Below are 14,873 nucleotides of genomic sequence, written 5' to 3'. Positions count from 1 at the left end.
GGCTCTGCCACCCTCACCGGGAACAAGTCTCTTCTCACATTTCAGCGGGACCCTCGTTGCCCGTCCTGTCACGGTTTTCTTCTGCGGCGGATCTGCTCCGCGTGCTCCCGCGCGGGTTCCCGCGGCCGTTCCCGCGCGGGTTCCCGCGGCCGTTCCCGCGCGGGTTCCCGCGGCCGTTCCCGCGCGGGTTCCCGCGGCCGTTCCCGCGCGGGTTCCCGCGGCCGTTCCCGCGCGGGTTCCCGCGGCCGTTCCCGCGGCCGTTCCCGCGTCCCGCGCGCGGGCGAGTCGCTCCCCCTGGCGGCCGCGGCGCCGCGCGCTGCGCTCCAGCCGTGCGGGAGCTCCGGGAGGTGGATTCCACGCTGCCAGTGGAGGGTTTGTTTGTTTGTTTGTTTCAAAATGCAAAACGAATAGGTAACTGATCTACCCTTTACTGTTCATTCAGGCAAATAAACCAAGTAGATTTCTTTTTTTTTTTTTTTCCCTTAATTTCTCCTTGCAATAAAAAATGTTTCAATAACTGCTTTGGTTTCTGCTACAAGAATTTCTAGTGCCCGCAGTGAAATGCATTTTGTAGGCTGTAAGTTTCTGAGACCTTTTCTGAGGAGGTTGTTGTTTGGTCCTTACTGACATTCTGTAGCCGTGCAGGGCAGAAGAGGCTTCATGGAGAGCAGAAATAAGGCTTCTGATGTTTCTTCATTTCACCTCTAACAATTAGCACAAGAATTTAAGTGTAGAATATAGCAATTAGTGTAGGATCCTTAGCAGAGAACTCCAGCATGGGTTTTTCTGCTATTGCAGTGCTGCAAGACCCTCCTTTGGGCAAGATTTGTGTCCATCCTTTGCAGCGGAGATCTAGAAAGGTTATTGTTAATGTGGTAGATCGAAAGGCCTCCCAGTGCTACATGTAGACTGTGGTGAAATCAGTTCCTCCACAAAGATGCTTGTTTTATTTATCTCGCATCATTTCAGTGGTGGAGTAATTGCTTCCCTCCGTCTGTCTGTCCGCACAGCTCATTCCATGGGCCGGGTCCCGTGTCTCTTTGTCCACCCCTGCAGATACCCATGGAGGTTTGTGGGTCCTATGGCAGTTTGTGGATGGGAAGTTAAAGGTGCTTGGACCCCAAGAGCTGGCCTTGCTGCAGGGAGGCTCAGCTGCCCGGACACACGGACAGCTGCTGCGGCTTTCAGAGCAGATTGGTAATGGGAATTATTGATCACCTCTGACCATTTTATTGTATCCATTTAGGTTTTATGTAGGACATCATTCTGAAAGCTTTGTGAAAGCCTGTTATACCCTTCCTCCCTATAGTCTCTGGGGGGCTGTTTTTGCACCTTGCTGCTCAGCTGTTTCTCATTCTGAAATGAGGGCAAGAATTGGATGGGTCGAGACTGACCCGTGTTAATTTTTGACTCATGTTGCTGGTGGTTTTTGCAGAGCTGTGGATCTGGGTGAGGTCAGGAGATGCTCAAAAAACAAACGTTGGTTCTTGACAACAGGCAGAATATTGTATCCGGGAGATTCAGACATTGCACATCTCGCTGCTCCCTGGGGGCTTTTTATAGTAAAGAGCAATTAATAATGGTAACAATCATTCTAAAAGGGTTTTTAGTGGTATGTTATCTTTTTCTATCTTTAATCATGGCAACACAATGATAGGTTTGTTATTTCAGCAAGCGTCTACATCGATTACTTTGTGTGTGTCGTCTTTTCTGTTTGAGAATGTTTCCATTGCTCCTGTATTCCCGGAGGACATTTGTCTTGTGCGTTTTCTGTTCTGCTCTATGTATCATATAACAGTGGTGGGTTTTCTGTGCTGTTATTTCCCGTGGAGCAGAAGGCCTGTGGGAGGAAAGGGATTCAGCAGGGAATCCTCAGGTAGCCCGAGGGTTTTTGCCCTCACATGTCACTGAAGCCAGTTTGGGTAGAACGTTCCAGCCGATCCTCCAGCCCTCCCCTCCCTGCTGCCTTTCGAGGTGTTGTTCCTATGCTAAAGTTCTCATACAAACATTTTAAGTAGTGGCAAAATGTGGTAAAGCTACCTAGACCAGCCCTGATACCTGCCGTGTGCCAGGTGTGTGAGACACAGGTACAGTGTCCCCGGTTGTGTCAAGCAGGACAAGCTAAGACAAAGAGAACACAGTGCCAGCGAACCAGAACGGATTGTGAGATGGCAAAGTCTGTTTTGCACTGACATCGGATCGATTCCAGTAAGATGTGGCGAAGAGTTAATTCGGATGTGCGCGGCTCAGAGATGTACACGCAGAGATAGGGAAGCATCAGAATAGATGGGAGGTCTGGGGTGCTCTGCTGTATGTTAGACTTGAGGTGAAAAACTTGTTACTATACATCCAAATAACCGCTGTGCTGAATGGTTGGCCAATAATTCTCCATTCAGTGCTAGTCAGATGTTTAGTTATATTACCACTAATCTCAAGATTTGCCAAATGCAAAGCGAGATGAAAATAAAAGGAGTGGAATGTGGCTTGACCAGGCTGATTTTGCTTCGCTAGGATCATAGATTTGTGCTTACATTTTGGCCAGTAGCTTTGGTAGAGTTGCAGAGGCTCTTGCACAGATTAGTTAGCCCTGTTTTATAAAGCTTTTATGGTTTTAATGCAAGGCTGCCTCTTTGTAATCTCAGTGATTAGCTGTGGGTTAGGCCAGGTTTTCGTAATTTACAACCTTCACCTGTTATTTTCCTTTCCATCAAAACTGCTGTAGCAGAGAGTTCATTTTTTATGGGCTATTTTATGTGTGCAATATAAATTATATGTGCTGAACACCTGATGCCTGAAGCCACTGCGCTGACTGAAGTCATTAAACTCCAGCCAGAGACCAATGTACTGAGATGTGAGTTAAAGTACAGTACTGGACAAGTAAAGGTAACCAACTTTTAGGCATATTTGTGCCTTGGCCTAAGTAATCTTTTTTCTTTCCTGTATTTGGGCTCAGAGTAGTGAAAGGAAAGTTATTTAACTAAAGTTGTTAACTAAAGACGTGTTGAACTTGTGACATTGTACGGATGCTCATGTGCTTCCATGTTCCCGTTAGAGCAGCCGCTGGCTACACCAGCTGCTGAGTTCTGACGGCCTCTGGGCAACAGAAGGGCAACTGGAATTCAGTGTATTCCAGGCATGATCCTGCTGTTAAATTTGGGTTCTTCACACCACTATTGCAATGTGCTGGTTTGACCCAAATCGCTGTTGTGACACAGCTTGTCTGTTTTGCGATAGAAACCTGAAATCATGTGCTCATCGAGGGAATAAAGCAGTTTTTGTTACAGTTAATTTCAAGAGATCAGCTTAGTCCTATTTGTAAGGTTCATGCTGGAGATGGTGTCATCTGCTGGTAGAAATCCCTTTTCTCGGGCCAGCTCTCTTAATTTCTGAAGAACAAATGCTCAGCTAAAATGTTCTTTGACTTGCGTAACTTAGGAGTTGCAGAGATTCAGAAGAGAAATATAACAAGACCGAAGGCAACGGTTGCACATACCCAAGGAGAAGAGCATCAGCATTCACTGAGTTAACTGGCTGATGAGGCCAACTATAACCCCTTAACAAATGGGATTGTCCCAGTAAAAATCAAACTAGACGTCATATGTTTTTTTAAAGCCGAGGTAACTGTGGAAAAGACCCCAAGCGACGCAGAACTGAGCCGTGTCATTCCACACGAATGAAGCTGCTCATGTTTGCTGTGGTGAATTCTCGCTGCGTTTCCAGGAGACTTCCCAGAGGACAATATATGAAACGTTTTCTTGCCTCCTGGCAATCGGGTTACTGTTTATCCTGTCGCTCACAGCTGATGCTGTAGGACATTTAGAGACATCGAGGTGGCCAGGGGCAGGTTTGGTTGGTTGAATATTCTATTTGTTTCTTCCCTGGGATCACCTCTTTTTTAGCTGCTTGGAGCTTGTGTAAACTATTCATCTTCTATATGTTGTAGTGCCTGAGTGAGGAGGGCCGCTAATTTATTGCTTGTAATTTGACATTAGTCTGACAACTAAGTAGTTAAAGTAGTAATGCAGTGGCAGAGAGGCAGTAAACAAGCTCATTTCACTCTTGCCTGAAGGCATTTTCACTCCTGCGCTTGTTGAGCAAATAGGCCAGTGTATTAGTATATTATGCCTCCTAATCCTTTGGTTTCTGTTTTCATTGTATTAGCGCTTTAGGTTTTATTCAAGGGAAAGATGTCATAAGGATGCTAGCAGTCCCAACCATTTTCTGAAGTTCTGGAGGTTCTGTCCATGTGGTAGTTGCAAAGGTCTTCCCGTTAACACACTACTTTAGGTGTCATTACAGCCTACTCACAAATTAGTGGTATTTGCAGAAGCCCTGGGTTTATTTAGGTGTTTCTGTGAATTTGGTGAGTTACTAATGGTCTGTCCTGTGCCGGCGCTTTGTCCCCGGTGTGGAGGTGCTGGGCTTTGTTCACCATCACCGAGGGCTCGTTGCACAGTGAGCGGCGTGAGGATTCCAGCGGCGCTGCGCTGGCTCTGCTGTCGTTGGGAAGCGCTCCGGTTCCCCTCGTGGGGCAGCAGGTGCTGTAACGAAGGAGCTGCGACACACCGATGCTTAGCACGCTTTACACGCTCTTCTGGCTGCTCCCGTGCATTGCCCCCAGCTGTGGCCTTCAGCAGGGAACACGCTCCATAGACACTCTCACTCTGCCGTGTGAAGTTTCCACTGTTAACGTGACGTGGGTTTAGTTGACTTCTTCCACAATATAGGTCCAAAGCGCTTGTGTGCCAAGATTCTGCCAGGGTGAATTTTTATGGCCAAATTACAAATCCTAGAGGCTACAAGTTGATAAAGTAGATGCTGACACAGCACATCCCATACAGCAAGAACACTGCAATGCATCCGGAAAATGCTTTGGGTTACAGATGTGCATCTATGGACTTTACTGGATGTAAGCCAAATCAAGTCCTGGTGTAAGACTGCTGACTTTGCTCATGTTACACTTGCACTCTGTTCGGCCCTCTGGCACTGCACAAGACTTGAGTGGATGTCTCTCTCTTCAAATGGTATGCAATCTTTCATACCCTCCTCCTGTTTTCTTAGGGCTGGCTTTGATTATGTTCTGTGTAAGCAGGGCTTAACCCAGGCCTGATAAGGCTTTTGAAGTGTCCTCCTGTCTGGGGTAAATAAATTTGAGCAGAAGGCATGTATTCTTTGTTTTTAAGATGAAAAGTGTCTGGTTTTGGCACACACTGGTACAGGCAACTAATAGGATTTTTTTAATGTTGTGTCGTGCAAAACCAGTGATCCCCTGTGACTCCTGAGTCCACTCTCTGGCCACTGAGGGAGCTGAGCCTATTAAGTCATGCTGCATTTGAATCTGAAGTGCCGGGTCACTGCTGGAAGGAGCTGTGGAGAGCAGCTCTTGTATTCCAGATGCAAAGAAGATTACAAAAACATGTCAACAGAGAGGCCAGATGTTCAGGTCAGCCAGCATAAGCTGTGCGGATTCCTGAGTGCGGCACGAAGAACGGAGCCGCGCTAACCACGGCTTCTCTGGGACCCGGCGGGAAGGTGGATGTGCAGCCGGAGCACAAACACCCAGGGTCGGAGCCCCCCTGTGGCGGGGAGCCCTGCGCTGAGCTGGGGGGACACGGGGCCGCGGGGCGCCCTGCGCTGAGCTGGGGGGACACGGGGCCGCGGGGAGCCCTGCGCTGAGCTGGGGGGACACGGGGCCGCGGGGAGCCCTGCGCTGAGCTGGGGGGACACGGGGCCGCGGGGAGCCCTGCGCTGAGCTGGGGGGACACGGGGCCGCGGGGAGCCCTGCGCTGAGCTGGGGGGACACAGGGCCGCGGGGCGCTGGCTGCACCGCGCTGTGCTCAGCACCGGGTGCGGAGCATCCTCCCGCACCCCAGCTGTGCTGGAAAGCACTGCGGTGTCCCCTCGTGTGGCAGCAGGTGCTGTGACGAGGGAGCTGCGATACACCAGTGCTTAGCATGCTTTACACGCTGCTTCTGGCTGCTCCCATGCATTTCCCTCACAGCCCCTGGGCCGCTAGTCTGTGGTTTGGGGGTTTTGGTGTGGTGTGTTTCCTTTTGTTTTGTGTTCTCTTTTAATCATTTCTGGGTTTTTTGTCGTTTGTTTGTTGTGTTTGGGCTTGTGTGTGTTTTTGTTCATTGGTTTGGTTTCATTTTTAGGTAGTTTTCCTCTAAATGTTGCTTTGGTCATGTCTTTCTCTTTGCATTTTGTCGTGACGCTACAGTAGGCTGCTGTTTGCTTCCTCTCTGCATCTTTATGTGCTGATATTCCCCCAAGGTATCACCAATCCCCTCCTCTGATCCATGGCAGAATTACCGAGTGGTTACCATGGCAATGGGGAGGAATTGGATCTGCAGCCCAGCTGAGATCAATCCCAGCCTCCTACTCCTGAGCAGTCAGCGTATTTTTAATAAAGTGACTGTGTACGGGAGGCACGGCTTTGTCTTGTTAAGCCTTTGTTGTATATTAAATCCTGAGGGCTTTCACTGTAATCTGCTGAACTCACGAGCTTTACAAATCCTGCCCTGTGGGCATTCGAGCCAGTAGATATTTTTTCCTGATCAATTTTGCTTATTTCTGGAATTTGGTACGCACTGCAGAGTTCAATTGGGGAACCGTTGCTAGAAGCGAAGGAAATTAAAGGCACAGTCTTTAAGAAGTAAAACTAGGGTTCTGCATTTAAAACTCATTTTATCCATATTTTTGTTTGCCAGAAGGCGATGCGTTTTCTCTTCAGTTCACTTGCATGATGCAGGGGAACGTAATGCAGAGGAGAGCAGGTCCGGGCTGCAGCGTCTCCGGCTGTGCTGGCGCGGGCTGTGCCGCAGCTGGATATGGAGAGGGGGCCGGCTGCCCTGCATGGGGAGCTGCGTCCTGCTGGAGGCTCCTGCCGCGGCTGGCAGCCACAGAGGAACGGCAGACTTGTCGCGTAGCACGTGCCGCACATAACAATTCACGCTGTGAAGTCAAAAGGATTTAGTTCTTTCTTTATTCCTGGAGCTCACATCAGAACCTCGAGGGTCGGTGGCAGAGTGGCAGGAGGCTAAAGGAGTCGTGGTTCTATGGGGGAGGAAGGCTGGGGGGTGGACTCGCGTTTATCCCAGGGAACCGTGATGGGTGTAACCCCACGGTAAATTTGCGTTGATGCAGATCTGCGGTGAAGCGTGTTGGGTGCGTTCTGTTTGCGCGGCCCCAGACGCATCTTCGACAGCAGAGTGTGCGTGTGCTGCGTGTGCGGGGGGCGGCTGCAGCCGCCGCGTTCATTCACACTCCGCTTCACTCCTTTGAATTCAGGCAGATATGGAACCAATACCAGCAATTAACACACTTTCCTCTGCTCTAAGTGGCAAGTTATTTACTTAACAGGTAAAGCCTGCTGTGTTAGCCTCAGTCTTAGCCCAGCAGGGACACATCCTCCCTGCCTGTTACCAAAATTATGGCTTAATTTGAGCTCATTTCTTTTGTTGAAATGCAAAACTAATTATATTTAACTACAGATGAACAGGAAGTTGCATTAGCAGAGTTTTTCAGATCAGTAAGGAGTTATTCAGCATTATTTGGGGGCTGGGGAACTTTGCAACCAGATAAAAGATATGGGGGAGGGCAGAGCTATAAAAAGTGTTATTGTGTGATGATGAAGAGGCCTTTTAATGCAGTTATTATGTGATGCTAAAAAGGCCTTTATTGCTCCAAGTTGGAAGTGGAATACAAATGAGCTCCCAGTCTCTATTAAATGAAGAGTGGGAAAAATAGTCTCAGTTTCCCTGAACTGCCAAGCAAAAATAACAATTAAGTAGTGATTAAAATCCATGGCAGTTCTGGGTTTGTTAGCTTGATCATATACTAAGCAATAAAGTTTAACAAGTAGGGAGCAATTGTTTGTGTCGTTTGAAGGCGTAGTCCCTTGTTATGATCAACCCGTTTATCCAGGTTACGAGGTCAGCAGATTGTTCTACTGATAAAGGCTGGTTGAAACAATTAGGGTTGGATTCTCCCTGGTGTAAAATGAGTACAGATGAGCTCGATGCGGATAATTCGGAGAAACGTTTCTTGTCAGATGGTACCTGGTTTCCGTAGCTCAGTGTCCCTGGCCGAGGGCGCTGGACCAGCCCAGCTGTGCCCCCTCCCATCGCGGGCTCTGCCCCCCAGCCCCTCGTGAGCCCCGTCTGTAGCCTTAACTGTAGTGTGCAAACACATTGGGAACAACCACCAGGGTCCAGCCCGGAGCAGACCCACAGCCTATCTGATCTGTTACTGGGCTCCTGCACCAGAGGAAAACACGAGAGACTGAAAAAAGCCAGGTATAATTTTGCTCCTAGACATCTATGGAAGAATGGAAATGTTAAGATTTCTTAGAGTTATGTTTTGTGCCTTTAATAACTATGAGGTGATTGCTCGCTCCACCTAGTGATTATCAATCAGAAGTCTTTCTGCAGGGAGGGATTGCTGACGGGGTTTAAGCAAAGACACGGCGGTCAGATGGTACTTTAAGGTTCTTGTGGCCATTTCTTAGTGTAGTCTCTTGGAGTTCCTTGTGCTGGGTGCAGTAGAGATGCAAAACAAACGCTGTGGTTGCTGCCTAAAGACAAATAAAGGAAGAAAAGATGCAGTTGAGTGCAGGCAGATTTCCTGAGAAAAGTGTTGATGCCTGTTGAGATACTTTATGTGACCGTAACATCCTAAATTATAAAGAGGTTGGTACAGATGCACAGATAATTCTGTGAGAGCGCTCTTGATAAGATGGATGGGTCGCTATAGGAGACCTGCTACGCGCAGCCCTCTGTGCTTAGAGGGTAATGAAAGTGTTGGATAGCATTTTGGAAGCTGCTGCTAAGGATCCCCCATTTCTGTCATCTTGGCAGCAGGATCAAAGTATAGCTCTGTGTTGGTGTAGAACACTCACAGTGTCAGTCATGGGGACTGGAAGGCTGGCAAAGCTGTTTTTGTTGAAGACATGATAGTCTGACCATATTCCTTGTGCTCCTTTCTTTTCCAGCCTCTCTACAAGTGGACATTGTTCCAAGCCAGGGGGAGATCAGTGTTGGAGAATCTAAGTTCTTCCTATGTCAAGGTGAGTGGTGGCTTATGGCATCAGTTGTGTCTGTTTGCTGGGAAGCCCAATCAATGTACTATGGGATAGAAACGCCACTGCCAGCTCTAGCTGCCAGACCTCCTGCTCCTTCTGTCTAATATACCCCTGTGGTTTATAAGAGTGAGCAGCAAAGGCAACACGTGCCGTTTACTGGAAACAATAAATGTGTTTTCCCTTAGGAGCTGGCAACAGAAAGCAGCTCCAGCAAACGGGTTTTAAAATGAAAAAGCAGGTACTGAAGTGTGGTCTCTAAGCTTGAGCAATAGCCACAGCAATGGCACCGAGCGTCATTCCACAAGCCTTTGGTCTTCTGAGTTTAGAATTAAGCCTGTCGTTCTTCCACATCATTTCTTCAATCAGCTGCTGATAGCAGAGATGGGAATGCTGGGTGACTTGAGAGCTGCTGCCTCTGCTACTGAGGATCTTAATGCTGCTAGAAACCTGCATTTCTTGTGACAATTTCCCGTTTGCTGCTTCTCGGGTACCAGAAGCCCTTTCCCTGGGTCAGTCTCCTGCATAGTGCTACTGCTTGTATTTAATTCCCCCTGTGCAGCTTTTTCGGGGCACTCATTTAAATTTGCTCTGTTTTCTTTTATTGTCCCCAGTGGCAGGGGAGGCCAAATACAAAGACATCTCCTGGTTTTCCCCTAACGGTGAGAAGCTGACGCCGAACCAACAGCGAATCTCAGTGGTGCGAAATGATGACTTCTCCTCCACTCTCACCATCTACAACGCCAACATCGACGACGCTGGCATCTACAAATGCGTTGTCAGTAGCACGGAGGAGGGAGACTCTGAGGCCACCGTCAACGTGAAGATTTTCCGTAAGAGAGCGTCTCCGAGGCTCTTTTCTGTTCTATCTTGTGCATCTATGAGGCAAGATTAGGGAGGCAGCCGTTCCCAGAAAAGGCCAGTTCTAAAGGGGAAGGAGGAGGGTGAAAAGAAAGGGGATGGTAAGGAGATGTAGTCATCTCCTTTCTTGCTTTTGAGGGGAAGGTGGGAACTGGGACCTTGGCCTGTCAGGGCATTACCAGCACATCTAGTGCTTAAATTCTTCTGAAAGACAGGAGACCAAGGGATAGAGTGCATCTCTAGTGCATCGTCAGTGTCTGGGAGGAGTAAGCAGAGAGAGCAGCTTTTGTGGATGGCAGGCACGCTGTGAGATAAGACTGCTGTTCGGTAAAGAGGATTGCACGTTCAGAAGGGTTCTAATAAGCCGTCAGCATGTTGTCCGGCAGAGCCACGGCAGCAGCTCCTCCCCTTCCTTCTGGGGAGCTGAGCAGTCCCGAGTGCCCGTTTTCTCTTTGCAATATGGACAGTGAGCCAGGTGAGGGGTGATTTGGTCACCGGGAGCTCGGGCGCGGGGCTGGAAAATGGGGTTTCTGTGTTGCGGTGCATCGACCCCAGCACACCGGTGTCCTCCCCTCGGGAACACGGGGATTTCTACAGGACACGTCCTTTGGGGTTTCTTTGCCGTCCTCGGGCTCGAGGAGCACGGCGTGAGGTGCACCGGAAAGCTGCAGTGACTCTCATTCCCTTGTTTGCAGAAAAGCTGATGTTCAAGAATGCTCCCACTCCTCAGGAATTCAAGGAAGGAGACGATGCGGTGATTGTGTGCGATGTGGTCAGCTCGCTGCCTCCTACCATCATCTGGAAGCACAAGGGCAGGGACGTTATCCTAAAGAAAGATGGTAAGGCACAAGAGGTGTCTTGCTGTTGTCCGTTCGGGGATCAAATGTCCATCTCCCATCAGGGCTCAGATAAGGCTTGCGCAGGGGGTTCAGGAGAACAAAATGGTGGTGGTCACAAGGGAGGAGAGAAGCGATTTGTACCTAACGGTAGGTCTCAGGATGTGAATTTAGTTATTTGAGGTGCTGTGGTTTGGCAGCGGCAGGACAATAATGTTCCCGCAGAAATGGCCGTCAGGCTCTGACACACTTAGAGCAGCACCTCCATCAAATGAGGGGAGCGAAAATTCTGGTACACTGAGCCTTGTCTCAACCTAGAAATGACAAGGAGAGAAGTACCTGTTACCTGCGGTGACTGTTCGTGGGGATCCTTGGATGAACCTTCCTTTTGTCTTTTCTAGTTCGATTTATAGTCCTGTCCAACAACTACCTGCAGATCCGGGGAATCAAGAAAACGGACGAGGGGACGTACCGCTGTGAGGGGCGGATCTTGGCTCGCGGGGAGATCAACTTCAAAGACATTCAGGTCATCGTAAACGGTGAGCGGCTTGGAGCGAGGCCGCTGTGGGGGCAGCGTGTGCAGCACCTGCACGCCGGGCTGCCGGTGGAAACGGTGCTTTAGCTTCACAGCCACAATGTGCCATTAGCTTACTAATCTTGCTCTGCTGCATCGAACAAAAACATCCATGAAATCGACTGTTTAACAGATATTTACAGCAAATATTTTATGTCAAGAGAAACCTTAAGTGTCTCATGACTTAGAGGGAGGTATTGATCTTGTTAGGACTCCCAAGTGGTTTTGTCCACAATAGTGATTTTCTGTGCATCTCCCCACCCCCTGCCCGTCCCTCCCTGTGCTGATTGTTTGGAGAGCTCCTGCATCAAGCCTGGGGATTGAAACCTGCAGGTGATGGCGTAAGGGTTTGAATGAGCGGTGTGTACTGCAGAGATGTACAGGGAGCCTTCCAGGGCTCACTGGTGCTCGCATCCTCTGTCCTTTCTGACTGGGTGTGCATTTCTTCTCTTCCAGTGCCTCCTTCGGTGCGTGCCCGGCAGAGCAGCATCAATGCCACTGCCAACCTCAGCCAGTCTGTCACCTTAGCGTGCGACGCTGACGGCTTTCCTGAGCCAACCGTGACGTGGACCAAGTAAGATGCTGTGTTCGGGTCCTGATGGTGTGTGAGCATGGGTGTTTTCACCAGGCTGGAGGAAAAGCAACGTTTTCACTGGAATGAGATAAATTTATGTTTCTTGCAGGAGAGAGAATGGCCTCAAAACTAGATCACAGTTAGATTCTGTTGTGCATTAACCTGGGTGGGCGGCTAAAACACCACGCTCACTACATGTCCCCCGAGTGGGATGGGGAAGAGAATCAGAAGAGTAAAACCCAACAACTCATCAGTTGAGATAAAGACGATTTAATAGATAAAGCAGAAGCCGTAATGCAAGCAAAGCAAAATAAGGAATTGATTCACTGCTTGCCGTTGGCAGGCGGGTGTTCAGCCAGGTCAGCGTCCCAGCGGTGCCCCCCCAGCTCCCTGTGCCCCCCCCCAGCTCCTGAAATTGTGCAGCCGTTGGTGAATGTTACGAGGACAAGTTGTAATGTCGAAAAAGCTGATGACAACTTGGAATAGTGCCTTGACACGCAAGGACATAAGCTGCCTTCAGTCGTGCTTATAGCTCTTGCGTATAGGCTACGATGTGTGTCAGGAGGTGAAAGGTTCAGCTGCCAAGAGCCCTAAGGCAGGAGGGATTCAGAATAGATTGAAATGTCAGATTTGTAGCCCAGGGGGAAAGGAAAAGGTGGTGGGCCCTCTCAACCTGAGGAGTTTCAGACTAGTAACGCAGTTCTAGCATTAACAACCAGCCTAAACCAAAGAGCTTTTGGTTGCTTCTCCTCCCCGCCCAGCCCGTGTGCTTTGTGCCCGCAGGGATGGAGAGCCGGTAGAGCAGGAGGATGACGAAGACAAATACAGTTTTAACTACGATGGGTCTGAGCTCATCATCAAGAAGGTGGATAAGAGTGACGAAGCAGAGTACATCTGCATCGCTGAGAACAAGGCTGGCGAGCAGGATGCCACCATCCATCTCAAAGTCTTTGGTAAACATGCTCTCACCGTTCCCCCTTTCCAATCCACTTGGCTGTTGGTGTAGGTCCCTAGTGTAAGCTGGAAGTAACCTACTTATCCCAGTTAATGCCTGATGTGCACCTCTACCATTGTGCCAGGCAAAACAGATTCTGTTTGTGTGTCTGCAACAGACGCCAACTCCACTTCCCCTCTGCTAAAAGAAATTCAGTCCTGTGCAGGAGATGGTGTGAGACTCACATGCTGCTCGAGATGTCTTCCAGGCCCAGAGGGCTGGATCCTGATCCAACCAAAGCTGCTATTGAAAGGGCTTTAGCACTTCAGTGGGACTTGGTGTAACCTGGACCGGGAGGTGAACTCCACCCCACCTCTGTATGAATGACCTGAAGCTTGCGGGAATGAATCAGCAGCTTTCCTGCCTGCCCTGAGTCTGGGAGTGTTCAGGAGTGTAATTCTCCCTGTCCCATCCCTCTGCAGCCGCTTGACAAAGCTGCTTATCCAAAGGCTCATTTGAGGCAGAGAAAGTAGACAGGGAGGTGAAAGACTTGGCTGCTAATCCCGGGGGCTGATCATTTGTATGATGATAAATGGGGGTTCTGCTTCAGATGCACCCTCTTCTGGTCCTCTCTTACAAACCTCAGCTGTGAGCATGTGTAGGAAAGGTCTTTAGTTCCCCAAGGAGGTACCTCTGGTCAGAGGGCACTCTGCTCCTTCCCTGCCTGGCAGGAAACTCGTGCCAGTTGGGGAGCCTTTCTCCCCCAGTGTTCCTGTTTCAAACATTGCTGTTTACAGACAAGCTCCATTCTGAGCACCCACTCAATGAAGGTTGCTTTTTCTTTTCAGCAAAACCCAAAATCACCTATGTGGAAAATAAAACAGCCATGGAGCTGGAGGATCAGATTACACTGACCTGCGAGGCATCGGGGGACCCAATCCCTTCCATCACTTGGAGAACTTCCACCCGGAACATCAGCAGTGAAGAGAAGGTATAACCCTTCCCGAAATCACGGGCTCGTTTGCGGGGATCGGTGCAGCTGTGTCCGCCTGGCTCTGGTCCGGAATGCAGCACCGCTGTGCGCGGACGCACGTGGGAATCACGGTGGTTCCCCGCACTGAGAGCACGTGCGGTCCTGCACTGGCTCCTAAAGGGGCAGCTCCGCAGCTGAAGTGATGCCATAGATGTCCTTCTGTACAAAGAGCCATCTCAGTTTATAACAACTGAGGATATACTTTTTAATTCCTGCTCTTATCGCTCTGATTTGAATTAACTTGAAAAGCAGTAGGTCCTGGACCCTATTGGGAGAAGTTTCCAAAGGGACCTGCAGCTGCAGGGAGCTTGTGGAAGGGCTTATCCCCTTCTGTTTCTGAGCTGAGAGCGGGGAATGAGCACCCTGATTCCAGTGTTGTGCATGGTGACATGGTCTGGGACGCTGGCACGTAGAGAGGTCTTGGCTGTTATTTCTCAAAGATGCAGTAGACCAAAAAGAGCCTGTTAATTCCTTCTCGCCCTTCTGTACTGTATTCTATTGCTGCATGTACCCGAAGCACAAAAGCCTGGCTGCCTTTGTGTTCACCTGTTCTGTTGATCACATCAGTGCCATTTTGTTCTCAAAAAGCAAAAATAATTAGCAGTTTTTCTTTTAAAAAAGACTGGGGGGAGCTGTTGTTTTGTTTGGGTTTTGGTTGTTTTGGTTTGTGGTTTTTATTGCCCACAATTCTCCATAGCTGGACAAAATTAGGATGTGGTATGTTACTGCAGCCATTTCATAACAGTTGCATAAGGAGGCGTAGTTTAGAGCCAAAGAAAGCCTGGGCAAGAGTTGGAGTAAGGAGTTGTTGCTTATTAATAATCTTTTAATGCCAGGATGCTTCAAGGCTCAGCTAAGCTGGGCACACTGGGGTTCTGATCCAGACAGACTGTAAAGCCACAGAGGTACCCGCTGTCGGTCACCCATACAGCTGCCGTTCTGCACCACAGCGTTCCCAGTGAGCTTCTCCGAGTTGCCTTCG

General features: G+C 49.3%; 1 protein-coding gene across 4 annotated transcripts in view; it reads left to right on the top strand.

Annotated features, from left to right (window-relative positions):
* Positions 1-14,873, top strand: part of NCAM1 (neural cell adhesion molecule 1) — a 79,560-nt gene that overhangs the window by 27,256 nt on the left and 37,431 nt on the right. For all 4 annotated transcript variants that reach the window (XM_082070219.1, XM_082070220.1, XM_082070218.1 and 1 more), the window contains exons 2-8: positions 8,993-9,067; positions 9,694-9,912; positions 10,636-10,779; positions 11,178-11,315; positions 11,807-11,924; positions 12,708-12,877; positions 13,707-13,849. In XM_082070219.1, coding sequence (XP_081926345.1) covers positions 8,993-9,067; positions 9,694-9,912; positions 10,636-10,779; positions 11,178-11,315; positions 11,807-11,924; positions 12,708-12,877; positions 13,707-13,849 — 1,007 coding nt within the window. The remainder of the gene's footprint in view (positions 1-8,992; positions 9,068-9,693; positions 9,913-10,635; positions 10,780-11,177; positions 11,316-11,806; positions 11,925-12,707; positions 12,878-13,706; positions 13,850-14,873) is intronic.

The sequence above is a fragment of the Streptopelia decaocto genome (genome assembly GCF_964273445.1).
Source record: "Streptopelia decaocto genome assembly, chromosome: 21".
NCBI lineage: Eukaryota > Metazoa > Chordata > Aves > Columbiformes > Columbidae > Streptopelia > Streptopelia decaocto.
This window is presented reverse-complemented; position numbering and strand designations above follow the sequence as displayed.